The sequence below is a fragment of the Rhinatrema bivittatum genome, chromosome 1 (genome assembly GCF_901001135.1).
Source record: "Rhinatrema bivittatum chromosome 1, aRhiBiv1.1, whole genome shotgun sequence".
Lineage (NCBI taxonomy): Eukaryota > Metazoa > Chordata > Amphibia > Gymnophiona > Rhinatrematidae > Rhinatrema > Rhinatrema bivittatum.
The window spans coordinates 408,644,928-408,663,604 of record NC_042615.1 but is presented as its reverse complement, the minus strand read 5'-3'; the positions used below and the strand labels follow the sequence as shown (position 1 = coordinate 408,663,604).

Genomic DNA, 18,677 nt, shown 5'->3' with positions numbered 1-18,677 from the left:
GCAACGCCAGGGTGAGATGAGAAGCGTGCCATAATGGTCTCCACTTTAGTGTGGAAGTAAGATGCTAATTTCTCACATTTTGTTTCATCCTCATTGTCAGGGTTGTATCTGTCTGGTGGTGTGATAAGGCTGGCTACGTATTGGAAAAGGGCTTGTGGGTTGAACTGGAACTGATGAATTCTTGCGGCATAGAAATCTTTCTTTGCTTTCTCAGTGGCTTTTCGGTAGGTGTGTAGTTGGGTGTGAAACTGTGATAAGGTGGCAGGGAGTTGATTCCTCCGCCAGGTTTTTTCTATTTTACGAAGATCGAGTTTCATGGTTTTAAGTTCGTTGGTATACCATGGTTTTTTACTATTTTTGTCTACATTGATGTCCTTAGTTTGGGAGGGGCAGAGTCTATCTGCTATGTTGGTAGTGATTTGAAACCATGATGAGGTGGCTGTGTAAGCGTCAGTAAGGTCTAGGTTAGGGAGTTCTTTTGAAAGGGCCTCTATGATGTCATCGATCTTACCCTGTTTGCAAAATTTTATTGTTTTTTTGGGTTGCGAAGGGGGGGGGGGGGGGTGCCCTTGATTGTGCATCGGGTATCAATACGGAAATGGTCTGACCAAGGGATGGGTGTGCAGCTGGGATGGTCAGCTTGGATTAAGGTATTGGTAAAGATAAGGTTGAGTGTGTGCCCAGCCTTGTGAGTGGGGTCAGAAACAATTTGTTTGAATCCAAGTGCAGTCATAGCTGTCAGTATAGCCTCACAAGAAGGGGAAAGAGGGTCGCGGTCTACATGGAGATTGAGGTCTCCTAGAATGATGGCAGGCTTGGCATTGTTTATGTGTTTAGAGATATATTCTATGAGTGGGGGAAGGATTCTTATCCAGAAGGCCGGGGGGGGGGGGGGGGGGCATATATTAAGCAGAGTTGGAGGGAATTCGATCTAAATATGCTGAGCTCCAATTTGGGTGGGGGTGATATAGCTTGGAGTGTGAGGTTGAACTTCTTTTTGGCGGCAAGGAGTAATCCACCCCCTTTCTTTTTGTATCTAGGGATGGAAAAAAAGCTATATACATCTGTAGGGAGTTGGTTAATTAAAGCGGAGTCTGTATCCTTTAACCAGGATTCCGTGATAGCACATATGTCAGGGGATTCGTCTGTGAGGCTGTCATGTAGTAGTGTGGTTTTTTTTAGAATGGATTGAGCATTAAGTAGTAGAATGGAAAAGGACAGCATACCCAGTAGTTGTGTGAGGGGGGAGGCCATAATGGGTATAAGTGATCTGTGTTGTTTCAATAGGGGGTGTAGAAATGTTTAATGGTGCGAATGAGATGTGGAGTCATTTTTGATGAATATTAAGGGTTTCTGCATAACTGATGGCAGGTATGAGCGGGATCTGTTGTTCACTGCGGGGTGTAGCTTCGTATGTGATAAGGGGGGGGGGGGTCAGGGAAGGAATAAGGGTCTTATTGGAGGGAGGTATAATTAGCGGATCACCGCGGGGTAGAGGAGTTGTGGAAAGGGTGGTAAAGGTTAGGTTTCAGAATATTATTGTCCAGAATGATGGTCTTTGGTAGTTTTGAAGCACAGTTTGTGAGTTCAGACTTAGTGCTAGATGCGTGGACCAAGTACTTGGTTGTGTGATAGAAGTGAGGGGTGGAGAAAAACTCACCCTAAGCCTCGGCGTTGAGTATATAGGTTAGGTGAGCCTCAGGTGGCTATATTAGTCCAGTATGTTGGATATCTTCTCCCTCTTTCCTGTGGGACTGCTCTTTGGCGTGAACGATGAAGGTGCGCAGGAAGGAGTGCGAACCAAGGGGCAGGCCCCTTAGTTCGCGCTTCTGCGGCGCACAACGCCCGGTGCACGCAGAAGCGTGATCCGATTTAAGGGCAGCTCAGGGCTTCCTCCCAGGCACCCACGTGGACGCGGCTCCGGCTTCCGGATTGGAGGCGGTGGAGCTCAGGGAGGGTGGGGGCGGAGCAAGGCGTCTCTTTGGCAGTGAGCTTACTTTGTTTTGGATGGTTTTGCAGAAGATCTCTCCCCGTTTCAATCACTCTCGGGCAGCGGCTCTCCTCTCTCTCCCCGTTTGGATGCGGCAGCGTGTTCTGCGATTTTCACACGCTGGGTCTCCCTCTCACTCTCGGTGGGTCCCTCTCCTATCGCCTCGAGGTAGGGGGGGCAGGGGGGGCAGCGAGCCCAGCTCAGGGCAGGGGCTGCGGCGAAAAGACTTTATTGAATCAGCGTGCCCCGATTTAAAGGGCAGCTCAGGGCTTCCTCCCAGGCGCCCACGTGGACGCAGCTCTGGCTTCCGGATTGGAGGCGGTGGAGCTCAGGGAGGGTGGGGGCGGAGCAAGGCGTCTCTTTGGCGGTGAGCTTACTTTGTTTTGGATGGTTTTGCAGAAGATCTCTCCCCGTTTCAATCACTCTCGGGCAGCGGCTCTCCTCTCTCTCCCCCTTTGGCTGCAGCAGCGTGTTCGGCGATTTTCACACGCTGGGTCTCCCTCTCACTCTCGGTGGGTCCCTCTCCTATCGCCTCGAGGTAGGGGGGGCAGGGGGGGCAGCGAGCCCAGCTCAGGGCAGGGGCTGCAGCAAAAAGGAATGAAATCTATCTTGGACTTCCACACGCTTCATTAAAACCCCTTCAATTTTTTTCAAACTCAACAGCTCGATTGATTAGTGGTAACCTGAACTGTGATTGTTGCTTCTAACTATGACCCCGAAAAGGAAAGGACGGGTTTGTGTCTACCCTGCAACGCCATCCCTTCCATCTGGACAGCGAATGATAACGGAGCTGGCTGTAAACTATTCAAGATTGGAGGAAACGTGCTCTGTGGAGGTGACCATGGGAGGAGCCGCGGTCGACCCTGGAGAGACCAGCTTGAGCCCTCTAGACTCAAGGATGCCTCCAGAGCCGGTCCCGGTAGGGCCTTTGAGTGCAGCAGCAGGAGCCACCGTGGGAAATGGGAGTGAAAACTTAGCCCTAGAAGGGACGGGAGAAGGGATGGCAGGGCTGCTGACAGCAAGCTTAAATTTGGACTTTGTTTCCACTTTGAATGCCTGATGCAGGAAATGCCTTATTCCATAAACTTGAAGTAGTGACCATGGATGCTCTCTGGGAGCTGATGACCAAGCTGGGGATGGCATTATTTAAATATGCACAAAAGCAGGCAAATGAGTCCTCAAAAGTTGGAAGTTTTACACATGAATTTAATGCAAAATATTTGGAACATCAACAAAAGATTCAGAGATTAGAAGAACAAGAAAAGAAATCTCAAGATATCCACGGCTCTCATGCTAAACTTTCAAAAGGAAAACTTTGATAAAATGAGAAAAATTGTTAGAAAAAAACTGAAAGGAGCAGCTACAAAGGTAAAAAGTGGTCATTGTTAAAAAATACCATCCTAGAAGCACAGTCCAGATGTATTCCACACATTAAAAAAGGTGGAAAGAAAGCAAAACGGCATGGTTAAAAGGGGAGGTAAAAGAAGCTATTTTAGCCAAAAGATCTTCATTCAAAAATTGGAAGAAGGATCCAACAGAAGAAAACAGGATAATGCATAAGCGTTGGCAAGTTAAATGTAAGATATTGATAAGACAGGCTAAGAGAGAATTTGAAAAGAAGTTGGCCGTAGAGGCAAAAACTCACAGTAAAAACTTTTTAAAATATATCCAAAGCAGAAAGCCTGTGAGGGAGTCAGTTGGACCGTTAGATGATCGAGGGGTTAAAGGGGCACTTAGAGAAGATAAGGCCATCGTGGAAAGATTAAATGATTTCTTTGCTTCAGTGTTTACTAAAGAGTATGTTGGGGGCATACCCGTTCTGGAGAAGGTTTCATGGGTAATGATTCAGATGGACTGAACCAAATCACGGTGAACCTAGAAGATGTGGTAGGTCTGACTGATAAACTGAAGAGTAGTAAATCACCTGGACCAGATGTATAGGCCCCAGGGTTCTGAAGGAACTAAAAAATGAAATTTCAGACCTATTAGTAAAAATTTGTAACCTATCATTAAAATCATCCATTGTACCTGAAGACTGGAGGATAGCTAATGTAACCCCAATATTTAAAAAGGGCTCCAGTGGTGATCCGGGAAACTACAGAATGGTTAGCTTGACTTCAGTGCCAGGAAAAATAGTGGAAAGTGTTCTAAGCATCAAAATCACCGAACATATAGAAAGACATGGTTTAATGGAAAAAAGTCAGCATGGCTTTACCCAAGGGAAGTCTTGCCTCACAAGTCTGCTTCACTTTTTTGAAGGAGTTAATAAACATGTGGATAAAGGTGTACCGGTAGATTTAGTGTACTTGGATTTTCAGAAGGCGTTTCATAAAGTTCTTCATGAGAGGCTTCTAGGAATAGTAAAAAGTCATGGTATAGGTGGTGATGTCCTTTTGTGGATTACAAACTGGCTAAAAGACAGGAAACAGAGAGTAGGATTAAATGGACAATTTTATCTGTGGAATGAGTGAACAGTGGAGTGCCTCAGGGATCTGTATTGGGACCCTTACTTGTCAATATATCTATAAATGATCTGGAAAGAAATACGATGAGTGAGGTAATCAAATTTGCATATGATACAAAATTGTTCAGAGTAGTTAAATCACAAGCAGATTGTGATAAATTGCAGGAAGACCTTGTGAGACTGGAAAATTGCTCATCGAAATGGCAGATGAATTTAATGTGGATAAGTGCAAGGTGATGCATATAGGGAAAAATAACCCATGCTATAGTTTCACAATATTAGGTTCTATATTAGGTGCTACCACCCAAGAAAGAGATCTAGGCATAAAAGTGGATAATAACACATTGAAATCATTGGTTCAGTGTGCTACGGCAGTCAAAAAAGCAAACAGAATGTTGGGAATTATTAGGAAGGGAATGGTGAATAAAACGTAAAATGTCATAATGCCTCTGTATCGCTCCATGGTGAGACCCCCACCTTGAATACTATGTACAATTCTGGTTGCCACATCTCAAAAAAGATATAATTGCAAAGGAGAAGGTACAGAGAAGGGCGACCAAAATGATAAGGGGAATGGAACAGCTCCCCTATGAGGAAAGACTAAAGAGGTTAGGTCTTTTCAGCTTGGAGAAGAGACGGCTGAGGGGGGATATGATAGAAGTGTTTAAAATCATGAGAGGTCTAGAATGGGTAGATGTGAGTCGGTTATTTAGTCTTTCAGATAATAGAAAGACTAGGGGGCACTCCATGAAGTTAGCATGTGGTACATTTAAAACTAATTGGAGAAAGTTCTTCTTTACTCAACGCACAATTAAACTCTGGAATTTGTTGCCAGAGGATGTGGTTAGTGCAGTTAGTATAGATGTGTTTAAAAAAGGATCGGATAAGTTCTTGGAGGAGAAGTCCATTACCTGCTATTAATTAAGTTGACTTAGAAAACTAAAACTAAGTAGACTTAGTTTTTGGTACTTGCCAGGTTCTTATGGCCTGGATTGGCCACTGTTGGAAACAGGATGCTGGGCTTGATGGACCCTTGGTCTGACCCAGTATAGCATGTTCTTATGTTCTTATGTTTAATGAAAGACCGTATCACCATTAACAGGAAATTGGAACAGCTGGAAAATAAATCAAGGAACTTAAACCTTAGGTTTATAAATTTCCCTAAGGTTTTGGGCGAATAGCCAAGAACAACTTTGAGGAAATACATGGTGGATATCTTAAAGATAGCTCCGGAGAATATCTCCACTTTGAATAAAGTGTATTTCATGCGACATGTGCGTCCTAGAGGAGAAGAAACTACTCCAGTAATTGACTTGGCAAATTTAACAACTTTTCTAGAAGCTTCTGAAATAATAGAGAGGTCTACCCTCTTGGTTTCTTTCATTTATTTACAAGATCTTAGTCTAGTAATGAGGAATTTTTCCTAAATATGAGAGCAGAATTTATGGGTAAAAATGCACAGGTCTTCCCTGATTTGGCCAAGACGACCCAGGAAAGAAGGAGAGGATTCCTGTCATTGCGACAGGAAGCCTGTTCAATGGGGGTGACCTTTATACTCAGGTACCCTTGCCGTTGTATATTAAAGCTAGATAATACTACCTATGTTTTTTTGGTACCTGAACAATTGAAAGTTCTGCTTGAAAATAGAAAAATTAATCCCCATTCCTCTAGTCCAGGATGCTACTATTGTAGAGTCAATAGGAAAAGAATAGTTATTGAACGTTAAGCTTATTCTTCTTGAATTTACTTAAGAGATTATCTCCTCATATGTCCTGGTAGTAAGCCCCCCCCTTTTGTAATATTTGGGGTCAAGTTAATCATATTGTTTTTCTTTGAAGCAACATAACTGTGAAAGTTGTGAAATAAGCTGATTATTTCTTAGTTTCTGTAGAAAGTGATTATCCTTTGTAACTTTTTGTTTAAATCAATAAAGATAAAATTTAAAAAAAAGTGCACTGACAATATCACATCAACTCTCTAACATCTTTAGTGGCTACCAGTCCATCTTTGAGTACAGTCAAAGAATCAGTTTCTAACTCATAAACTTCTCAGAATCTCCTCCCTGCCTTGGACAAATTTCTTATTATGGATATCCCAGCCTACCAGGAATTTAAGATCTCAAGAAAGGGGACTCCATGAAGTGCCAACAGTAAGATTGGTGCAACTATCAGCAACAAGACCCTGTGGTTTTTCGGTGGCTGCACCCACTTTGTGGAACACTATGCCTGCAATGCTGAGACCAATGGAGTACGCCAAAATAAAATAGTACTAAAGTCATTTTTGATGGGTCTAACTTTTGCTTAATGTTATGCTTTGAACCATGCTAAAATTTCAGCTTTTGAAGATGATTCTGTTCTGTGATTATTTTAGTTATGAGTGTATTGTCACGTCACTGCTGTGTTGTGTTTTTCATTGCAATTTTATGTATATTTTATTTTATAAATCACTCAGGGCTTGTTGGACAGCAATTAAGATATTTTAATAAATATAAAGCAGAAATACAAGCCCCTCCTGCATCTGATCCCTCCCTTCAAACTGCTTTTTCTTTAAATATCATTGTGGCCTAGGGTCAGTGGCAACATTTTTCTTTGGACCCTAAACCATTGATGGATGACAACTGGTAAACAGAGATGACAGGCTGATGACAGGGGCAACATTTTTCTCTTGGTTAGGTTCAGTGATGTGTGTAAAGAAAGGAGCCATAGCAATCTTTACTTTCCCCTCCCTTCATGGCTTATCCTAAGCCTGAGAATGATCTGCAAATGGCAGCAGCATTAGTAACAAAAATCAGCATGGGGCCTTGTACACCAGTTCAAATTCACAAGCCAGGCAGCAGACCCAATGCCTCCTTGTGTAGGGTTTCCTGTTACCATAGAAACCTATGCATGGGCAGGGCTGCTGCAGGGCCTGAGAGTACAAGTTGGCTTAAAGCCCTCATGCTGCTTTCTACTACTAATGCTGCTGCTTCTGGAGCCTGAAGAACACTGCTCTTTGAGGCATTTGTGACCCAGCTGATGATTTTGTGGCCCCATTTGTGGTCCCACAGTATGGGAATGCCTGCCTTAACTTATAGGGCAATGCCACCACCACGTCTATCTGCTATGTCATTTCAATCTATTTTGTTCCCTAGTTTGTCTTTTTTCAACCAGGTCTCTGAAATACATACTTTTTCAATATCTTCATCTAGTGCCATGCATTCTAACTTTCCAATGTCATTTTTTTAGACTTCTGACATTTGCATGCAGCCACCTAAATGTATTCTTTTAATTTTTTTTCATAATCTTCTTACATCCTCATTTTAAAGATGGTCTGAAGCCCCTTTTCTAAGTATTAGTTGTTTTCAAATAAATGGGTAAAATGAGTTAAGGAAAATTATTTCACATAAACTTTGACATCTGAAGAAGAGGCTGTAAGGACTTGAATGTTCATGTACTACAACATTTCCCTAAATGACTCCTTTAAAAGATATCACAGCCTACAAAGGTTCCTTTTTTCTTCAGGGCCATGAACATGACCATGAACAATAATAATATATCATTTTTAAAAACTGAATAGAATCAACTGTTTCTGTATTTCTCACAGGACAAGCAGGATGGTAGTCCTCACAAATGGGTGACATCATCAGGATGGAGCCCTGTACGGAAAACTTTTCTGTCAAAGTTTCAACAAGCTTCGACTGATACTGGCATACTGGGTGCACTGAGCATGCCCAGCCTGCAATTATCCCTGTGAGCCACAGGTGTCTCCCTCAGTCTTCTTTTTTCCGCTCTGCAGTCAGCATTGCTGTTGGAGCTCTGTGAGGATTTTTTAACTAATTACCTCATGGAAACACTTAACTTTTCACTTCAAAAAACACTTTTCCCTGCACAGGTCTCCCTCCGCGTACGTTTTTACGACGCTCGGTGAGTACTAATTCTTATTTTTTCGGTCGGTTCCTGTCACTATCTTAAGACTGTTAACTGACTGAAGCCTTCCCTTCCCCCATTTTTCAGTTAGCTTTAAACAGCTTGCGAGTATCTCTGTGACACTCTGCTTGCTTATGCTAGTGGGGTAGGGATTTTTTCCTTAACTTTAGGACCTCTGTAGCTTCAAGTCCTTCGTTCCCTGGTACCCTTACGCAGTCGATATCCTATCGCTACACCGGTACCCTCCTAAACCGCCCTGGGCTTTTATATGTCATCAGCGCCCCTCCCCCCACGGTGCCCTGATGCCTTTATCCATGTTTTTTGCTTTTCAGTGCTACCAGGCTTTTTTCCTCCTACGCACTGTTTTTTTTTTCCTTGGGCTTCTTCGGTGCCATCCCTACCCGGATGCATGCCATTGACGCACACGCTGTTAGTCACTGCCATGCATACTCGGGTCGCCGCCACCGTTGCCCGAGACACTTTTTAATGATCCCAGGGTCACTTCATCGATGCCACCCCCCTTTTTGGGGATGCCATCGATGCCCCATCCTCCCCACCGATGTCCAGCCCTTTTCCATCGGTGGGCATCGGTGCCACATCAATTTCATCGGTGGGCATCGATGCCGGATGGTCCCCATCGATGGACATCGCTGCCGGATGGTCCCCATCGATGGACATCGATGCCGGATGGCTTGTCCGTCGATGGCATCGGTGCCGGATGGCCGTCCGTCGATGGCATCGGTGCCAGGTCCTTTTGCATCGATGGACACCGATGCCCAGGTGTTTCATCCATGGGCATCTATGTTAGAATGCATCCATCGAGGGCAGTCGATGCCAGGCTGCTCCCATCGGTGAAATTCGATGCCCAGGTGGGTCCCATCGGTGGGTATCCATGCCGGCTCGATTCCGTGGATGGGCGTCGATGCCAATGCCAGCCTTATGGCTGGCATCGATGCCCATGCCGATTCCATGGCTGGCGTTGATGCCGGGATGGAATTGATCGACTGGGAGATCCATGCCATCGATTCCATACGTGCTCATATCGATGCCACCGACACACATGTCTGGGGCACCGATACCATGTACACTTGGAAATCTGAGTCTGTCCAAATCGATACCGTCAACGTCTGTGGCCCTATAGTTGATGCCCGTGGCCATGCCACAAAAGGCATAAATGCCCGCCTCCATGCTTCGATGCCCTCGACACCTACGTTTTCCTTCGGTGTCCTTGACGCCCTATCGATTCGACTTCGACTCAGTCGATGCCGGTATCTTTTTCAATAACGGCAATGTTTTTCGATTATTCGATTCCACATCGTTTCAAAGATACCTATGCCAGTGCTGTCAGTGCCCGTCACTGTCATCATTCTCCTGGCCAGTCATCGACGATTTTTCATACCCTTTTTGATGATATCCTCGAAGCCCCTTAGGTTGCCTTCAATATCGTCAATACCGACATAGCACCGCCACATAATACCCTCGTCTCCTCACATTGCTCCACGCTTTGGGTTCTTTTTTTAAGCCCCGTATTAGCTTAAGACACTCCATTGTGTCAGGAGCAGAGCAGGCGTGCTGACAGTTCGTCATCGATCGCCTTCCAGGACGACGAGGGCTTCCATCTCGGCGCTGGGGAAAGACCGGGCCGAGCACCGTGGCACCCATCATCGCCGACATCGTGATCGTCCGCTGCTGACGCCATCCAGCACGTCGGTGCCATCCTTCTCCAGGCTGGACAACGCTCGGGCAGAGCAACATCACCACTGCCATCAGCACTGTTCCTACAGTTTTGGCAGTCCTTGGTGATCCAGAACTTCCGGATCCAGGTCCGACGGCTTCTGCATTGGCGTCACGACACATCGAGCCGCTGCGACGAGGGAAGGGAACATGAGTTCCGTAATGGGCTCCCCTGTTCCTGGCGTGCCCCACCGTCAAGTGGTGTGGGACTGTGGCCATCTGTTACACTTAGCAGTCTAAGCGCCAATCACGCCTGGCCTGTCTCCTCTGTACCTGTGCCACCATACCGGGTTTCAGTGTGAGATGGACGTTTACGTCCCCGGCCTTCCCCTCGAGGACTCCGGAGACCGACGGAGTCAACAGTCTTCACCGGCTCGTCTTGCGGCGATCCACGTCGGATGGTAAGTACCCGCTTCGGCGGCATTCCCATAGAGTTGTGTTCTCCCATTCGGACCGTGGTTCGAAAAGTTCTGGGTCATGCGCCTTAGGAGCTGTATTAGTGTCACATATCGCTATGTTAGCTATGTTAGCCACAATACCAGGAGAACCCCTCTATCTTCTTGGGATTGCAGCAGGGCTTCTTCTCTTGTCAGTAACAAGTCCCTGTGCCGACCAATGCTCTGACTCTTGGTTCCCTCCCAACCAAAGTTCCAGCTGCATTGGCTGATCTGCTAAACATGTGATTCAGCAACCATTGCCCCATGTACAAGTCCACCTTGAAGCCTGGCCACAGGTCTCAGTGTCTCCTTGTACAGCATACAGAAATGCGGGTACCACTTACCGCTCACACTCCTGCGGGAGCCTACATGATATCCTCCATTGGGACACCTCCTGGTCTCCCATCTGGTCAGATATCAGAGCGGCCACCCCACCTTGTACCAAAGTCCCGGTACACTCCCCCAGGCGCTACAAAGTGCAGAGGGGAGAAGGGAGGGGGGCTGGGGAGTTTTAATTGCACTATTTTTTCTTTTAACAGAAAATAGTTACTCTCCACACATCCTGGACCTAAGAAACTCCAACTTTCTTTAGAAGTCACAGGTACAATGGTATCTTTGGTTACCATCACTCCATATTGCAGTAAGTACATTATTTTAATGTTTCTATGTGCTTTATGGTGAGTCAACATTACAACCCCAAGCTCTGCCGTTGGCACCAGCTTCGGTAAGTGAACTGTCTCTTGCATCATGGTGAATGCTGTTTTCTCTGCGGAGTGTAACATCATTCACTTTCCTTGCATAGACTACTGCTAACCACTTTCAGTACATGCAATGAGCTCTCACTTTTTTCATGACTCACTATACATTTAATAACTGGGATTACTGTCACTGCCATAAATCCCTTCTGTAACACTTCTGGACACCACAGTCTTAAGACCCTCTTGTCCAGCATGCGCACAGACATTCTGATACATTCGTATATGTCCCTGTGCATATTTTCCATAACCTCAGCCCTTCAACTTTTCATGGTTGGGCTATGGGGTTTCTTCCCACTATGCATTTTTCTCATAATTCAAAACTGCTATGGGTTCTATTCAGTGACATTCTATACTCAATGGACCTAAGTGGTTTCATTGCTTTCGTCCCTGATTCTTATCCCAGTTCGAACTAGGACCTAGTCTCCTTCGACTCATGCTCGCAATTCCTTAGGGTTATAAAGTTTCTCCTGAAAGCTTTCAACCCATTATGCGTCTATTGCACTCCAGCATAGTTTCTCATAAACGTCCTGGACGTTGCACCCATGAGTTATGCCCTTATGCCTTCCAATACTGCTTTTGCAACAATTCTTTGTGCATACAGACAGACAGCATAGGGACAATGTGCTTTCCAACTCATAAGCACGCATTACCTCTTAGCTGCTCTGCTAGACAGCTGCGCAGCTCTACCCTTGGCCCTTGTTCACTTCATGCGTCCTTGGGCCACATATCTAAGAGATTTAATGAACGCTCTATCAGACCTTCTCCATGTAGGTTCTATCCTCTCGAATGGTCTCAATTACATGTGTACAGGGAAAATCTTTTAATGCTGAGTTAATTAAACTTTCCTCTGCGTCTGCATCATTCCATACGATGCACAGGTTCTGCTCCCTACACATGTTTCCTATGTGTTCCCTTAGATGCCTTTTCTTCCATCAAAGGCCTCTTCAATATATCTCTTCTGCTGCCTCTCGTAGCCAGCATTTTTTCTAATGTTGAACTGGGATGGGGTTCAGTATTCTTTTCCCCACTCCCTGACTGAGATCAGTATGCTTCCCATACTTCTCAATCCATCATATCAGTAACCTTTTATTCTCTCACCAGTCAGTCCCAAATCATAGACTTACTGATGTTCTTAGGTTCTGGTAGCGTCACAAAACCTTCTAAACATAAATCTTGCCGTTTAACATGGCAGGCTTTACCTCTTGACGCTAAAAAAAAAAAAAAAAAAAAGAGAGGTATTACTCCTTTTACTTTTCCACCATTTTTTCTTACTCCCTCGGATTCTGTTCTCCAGACATCCTCCACATAGTTACACCTTTCTCTTAGTAGGTGTATCGTTTTGGGAGTTGGGTTCCCGTTTACAGTAAACCTCTCTGAGTCGGCTTACCATGGATTATCCACTGATCAAGCTGCCTCTATTTCTAAAATCACGGAATGAACATATATATTCTCCTTATAAGTCTCATACACTCTACGTTTGAGCCTTTCCATTCCTCTCTTCCACAGTTTGGCAAGGGAACTTCTTTCCCTCTTAATGTCATTCCTGCCAGCAGGGTCCGTGAGTTATGCACTCTTTCCATACTCACCTGACTCGTTCCTCCGTCACTGAGTGGTTCTATGCATTCATCTTTCTATCCTTTTCAGGTAGATGTTGCATCTCTCTTTACTCAGGAAATACTCTGCCAATTTTTCCTAGCCTCTCTCTCTCGCCCTAGGGAGAGAGTGGGTTTTCCACATTCCTGGACAGTAATGCTGCGCTTACATTCTGTCTACATTGCACTGCATTCCATGTGAATTCCACTTGACTCTTTCCTCCATGCAAGAGTCAAGCTGCGACTTCCAGTGGCCACACAGATCTAATCCTTCTGACTAAGTGGTCTGTATTTCCTTTGCTACCAACAAGCAGACATTTCACTACAACACTATGGGTATCCACATACTGTTGTTTCCGTCCTAGCCTTAACAGCTTCCCTTTGGTTACTGCTGCTTGTACTTTTTTATCAGGCTGCAGCCTGGAGTCCTCTCCATACCTTCGCAGCCTATTATTGCTTACATTGACTAGCCGGCATGCTCTATGTTTGGCCAGTCCGCCTACTCTTACCTTTTTCAATTCACTACCCAACATCCTTCCACGAACCCATTATGGTGTTGCGGATGCCCTCCGTTCCCATTTCCACCTCCGTCAATTCGCTTTCGCGTGTCTGCGGTGTATCTGGTGCATTCTCAGGCATCCTCAGCTCGGTACTCACCCATTTGTGAGGACTACCATCCTGCTTGTCCTGTGAGAAAGCAAATGTTGCTTACCTGGTGTAACAGGTGTTCTCACAGGACAGCAGGATGTTAGTCCTCACAAAACCCGCCCGCCACCCCGCGGAGTTGGGTCTGTATACTTTTATTTTAGTTTCGCTTGTGCTTTTTAGCTATAAGACGAGACTGAGGGAGACACCTGTGGCTCACAGGGATAATTGCAGGCTGGGCATGCTCAGTGCACCCAGTATGCCAGTGTCAGTCAAAGCTTGTTGAAACTTTGACAGAAAAGTTTTCCGTACAGGGCTCCATCCTGATGATGTCACCCATTTGTGAGGACTAACATCCTGCTGTCCTGTGAGAACACCTGTTACACCAGGTAAGCAACATTTGCTTATTTTTATGAATGGCACACACAAAAATGGATTCTAAATTGTGTAATTATCATCACTGGAATAGAATAATAGGAAAATAAATAAATAATGTGTGATTACTGTTATTTTTCTGTCATAGGAGCAATCAAGATTAAATAGCATGGTATGTCAGACATTTGTCTTCTGTTACTTGTGGTCTGTTGGTGGCAATTTAACAGACAATTATTGGGATGCTTTTGATACATACATCAGACAACAGTTTGAAGATAATCCAGAAGCCAAGGTAAGCAGGACTTCTGTTTTAAAACCTAAAATTAACCCTGATTTAAAAGTATATGATATATATATATATTTCTCACAGGACAAGCAGGATGGTTGTCCTCACAAATGGGTGACCTCGAGGATGGAGCCCACCACGGAAAAACTTCTGTCAAAGTTTAACAGAACTTTGACTGGCCCCTACTGGGCATGCCCAGCACGGCACTGACCCTGCAGCCAGCAGGGGTCTCCCTTCAGTCTTCTTTTTTCCGCGCAGCAGTTGCCACGCGGCGAAAGGAGCTCCTATCCACGTTCCTGACAGGAATTCGGAAATACTTATTCTGAAGAAAAATTTGCCCCTCAGGGGTCTCCCTTCGACTAATTTTTCATCTCGCGGAACTCCGGTAAGTTTTTTGCCTTTTTTGGCTGACTTACGTCGAGTTTGGCCCTTGAGGCCTGTCGACAGTCACCAATCCCGCGACTAAATTTTTGGCCTAAGGCCATGGCGACGGGGTTTCGTCGATGTCCGGATTGCACCCGGTCTATGTCAATCACAGACCCTCACAGGGTCTGTGTTTTGTGTTTAGGCAGCGAGCATGATGTCCTGACTTGCACCAAATGTGCCTTAATGACACCCAAAGGTCGCAAAGCCAGGATGGAGAAGATGGGGCTCCTCTTCCATGCTCGCACCCCGATGCCATCGATAGCATCGACGTCATCGGAACCGGCACCGTCGAAGTTGCACCATCATCGTCAACCCTCCGGTGACCGTCCACCATCGATGACTTCCCGGCCGTCGACTCCGGTCCCTTCCCCGGATGGACGAGGGGATCGACCAGAGAAACATCGCCATCGACGGCACAAGTCTCGGCCCGTCGAGGATCCAGAAACATCGACCTCCGTACGGACCGAGCCACCGACTAAAAAGCCTCGATCGGACCTGGCACCGTCCACGTCTCGTTCGCAGGCACCGAGGAAACCCTCACCCCTTTGGGGTGTGGGAGCCGTGATCCCACCGGTTACGGTGGTCCCTCCGGCTCAGCCTCAGCCTCCCTCTCCCGTCGAGCCGGGTCTTGTTACCCCTGATCTCCGGGCAGAACTGGACCGGCTGGTCCAGGAGGCCATCGAAATGGCGATGCTGAAGTTCCAACATCCTCCGGCACCGACTCCGTCACCGACTCCGGCACCGACTTCGCCACCGAGTACGGAACCGACCATCGAGCCACTAGTGGGAACACTAGCACCGCTACTACACTGTATGGAAGCGCTTCTAAAGGCCCTTCCATCGGTGATTCCAGTGGCACCGACAACATCACCGTCTCCGACTGGATTATCATCGGGAGGGGAAGCACCGTTCTTACTTCCCCCTTCAGGGGTGGTCTATCGGTGCCTTCTCATCCCTCGCCACCGATAATATCCTTTGGTTCCACCCGATTCCAAGGTCGGCACCGATTTCCATCGACAGCACCGATGCCCTCGATGCCATTTACAGTTCCATCTTCTGCACCGGTGCCATCGAGATTATACTCGATACCCTCGTGGTTTCCTCTTACTATCCAGGAACCCTCAACCAGACCTTCAGGGCTTCAAGCCCCGCGTGATCCTATGATACCTGGGTTGATGATACCTCTACTGACACGGATTTACCTTCACCACCATCCCCTACAGAGAGTAGAAAGCGTTCTCCTCCTGAGGATCTCTCGTTTATTAATTTTGTGAAGGAGATGTCAGAGATAGTCCCCTTTCAGCTACAATCAGAAACAGATGACCGACACCAGATGATGGAACTACTCCAATTTCTGGATGCTCCCAAAATCATCGCTTCCATCCCTATTCACCAGGTGTTTCTGGACCTTCTTAAGAAAAACTGGGAGTCTCCTTCATCAGTTTCCCCAGTTAATAAGAAAGCTGACTCCACATACCTTGTCCAGTCAGCACCGGGTTTTCAGAAGCCTCAATTGGATCATCGCTCTGTTGTAGTTGAGTCAGCTCAAAAGAAAGCTAAGCGCCTGAAGCCGCACTATTCAACTCCGCCTACCAAGGATAACAAATTCCTGGATAGTGTAGGAAGGAAAGTGTATCACGGAGCTATGTTAATTTCACACATAGCTTCGTATCAGCTATATATGACTCAATATAACAGAGCCATCCTAAAACAAATGCAGGAATATGCAGACACCTTGCCTGAGCAATATCAACCACAGCTTCAAGCCCTCCTTAACAAAGGGTTTGAGGCTGGGAAGCATGAAATTAGGACTGCGTATGACATCTTTCGACGCTTCCACAAAAAGTTTCAGCCACAGCCATCTCAGCCAGACGTTTGGGCTTGGCTAAAATCATCAGATCTTCGCCCAGAGGTCCAGGACCGGCTATCTGATTTGCCCTGCCTAGGGGACAAACTTGTTCGGTGACCAAATTCAACAAATAGTAGCCGAGTTAAAAGATCACCATGAGACGTTGAAACAACTCTCATTCCACTCCTTCTGAGGTGACCTCCAAACAACCCTCTAAGAAAGACTCTAAAAGTCGTTCTTTAGGCCACGTCGGTATTACCCTTCATCGGCTAAGCCTCGACCTGCACGGTCTTCCAAACAGAGCTCAGCCACGTCAACCGCGGAAGCAAGACCTACAGTAGCCCCACCCCCTGGGCCTGCGGCGGGCCTTGACTTCCCTGTAGAGAGCACATGCCAAACCCCTCTTCCAGCCATCCCTGTGGGAGGTCGACTGTGCCACTTTTTAAGACCGCTGGCTACAGATCACCTCAGACCAGTGGGTACTAGCAATTATAGCACAGGGTTACCACCTCAACTTCACTACTCTTCCTGCAGACTCCCCGCCTCTACAGGCATGGAGCCTGACCAGCCACTTGGATCACTTACAACGAGAAGTGTTACTTCTTCTGCAATCAAACGCTATAGAACCCGTCCCTCCTTCTCAGCAGGGAAGAGGATTCTATTCCAGGTATTTCCTGATACCAAAAGAAATCAGGAGAGGCTTCGTCCCATCTTAGACCTCCGAGCCCTCAACAAGTACCTTCAAAAAGAAAAGTTCAAGATGGTACCCTTGGCTCGCTTCTCCCTCTGCTGCAAAGAGGGGATTGGCTATGCTCTCTAGACCTCAAAGACGCTTATACCCACATTGCGATTTACACAATCACATCGCAAGTAACCCTGCGTTTTCTAGTTAGGCCGAACCCATTACCAATATCGAGTACTACCTTTCGGCCTGGCATCTGCACCACGAGTCTTTACCAAATGCCTCGTCGTGGTAGCAGCATTCCTCAGGAAGGAAGGTGTCCACGTCTACCCCTACCTGGACGATTGGCTAATCAGGGCCTCCACCCAACAGATGGCTCACATCCTCCCTAAAATTGACAATTTCAAACACTCCTTTCCTTAGGTTTTCTTGTCAATTACGAGAAATCTGCTTAGTCCCATCTCAAACCTTATCCTTCATTGGAGCAGACTTGGACACCTTACAAGCAAAGGCTTACCTTCCTCATCAAAGGGTTCAAACCCTGATATCCCTAGCTCGCCAGCTTCAGTCCCAAAACACTGCCCACGGCTCGCCAATTCCTCGTTCTCCTAGGTCACATGGCATCCGCGGTTCAAGTCACTCCTATGACCCGACTAGCCATGAGAGTAACACAATGGACTCTGCGAAACCAATGGATTCAAGCTTTTCAGCCTCTGTCCTCCATGGTCACAGTTACACAAGCGCTACGCCTGTCTCTAACCTGGTGGACGACTCAAGTCAACCTCCTTCAGGGCTTACCTTTTCTCCTACCAGATCCACAAGTAATCCTAACCACCGACGCTTCCCACATCGGTTGGGGGGGCCCATGTGGACGATTTCCAAACTCAAGGGTTATAGTCACCAGAGGAAGCCGAACACCAGATAAATTTCTTGGAACTACGAGCAATCCGCTACGCGCTCAGAACTTTCCAAGATCACCTATCGAATCAGATAATCTTAATCCAGACAGACAACCAAGTGGCCATGTGGTACATAAACAAGTAGGGAGGCACCGGCTCCTTCCTTCTGTGTCAGGAAAGCTGCGCAAGATTTGGGCAGAAGCCCTCTCACCATTCCATGTACCTCAGGGCCACCTACCTACCGGGAGTAGACAATGTATTGGCAGACCAGCTTAAGCCGTGTCTTCCAACCACAACGAGTGGTCACTCGATCCTCTGGTAGCGACCTCTCTTTTTAACAAGTGGGTTCTCCCCCGCATAGACCTCTTTTGCGTCCCCTCAGAACCACAAAGTGGGACGATTACTGCTCTTCTCATTCGGAGCCAACACTCTCGGCCGAGGGATGCCTTCTCTCCTCAGTGGACGACAGGTCTGCTCTATGCATTCCCTCCACTTCCTCTTCTGTCAAGGACTCTCGTGAAGCTACGCCAGGACGGAGGAACCATGATCCTGATAGCACCCCCACTGGCCACGCCAAGTGTGGTTTCCCATACTCCGGGATCTCTCCATCCGCAGGCACATTCCTCTGGGACAGG

At 46.6% G+C, this 18,677-nt stretch overlaps 1 protein-coding gene across 1 annotated transcript in view; it reads left to right on the top strand.

Moving 5' to 3' along the window:
- The window catches only part of DNAH6 (dynein axonemal heavy chain 6), a 3,261,518-nt gene that overhangs the window by 1,368,535 nt on the left and 1,874,306 nt on the right, over positions 1-18,677 (top strand). The window contains 1 exon segment of the mRNA XM_029602297.1: positions 14,049-14,192. Within this exon segment, the coding sequence (XP_029458157.1) occupies positions 14,049-14,192 (144 nt within the window).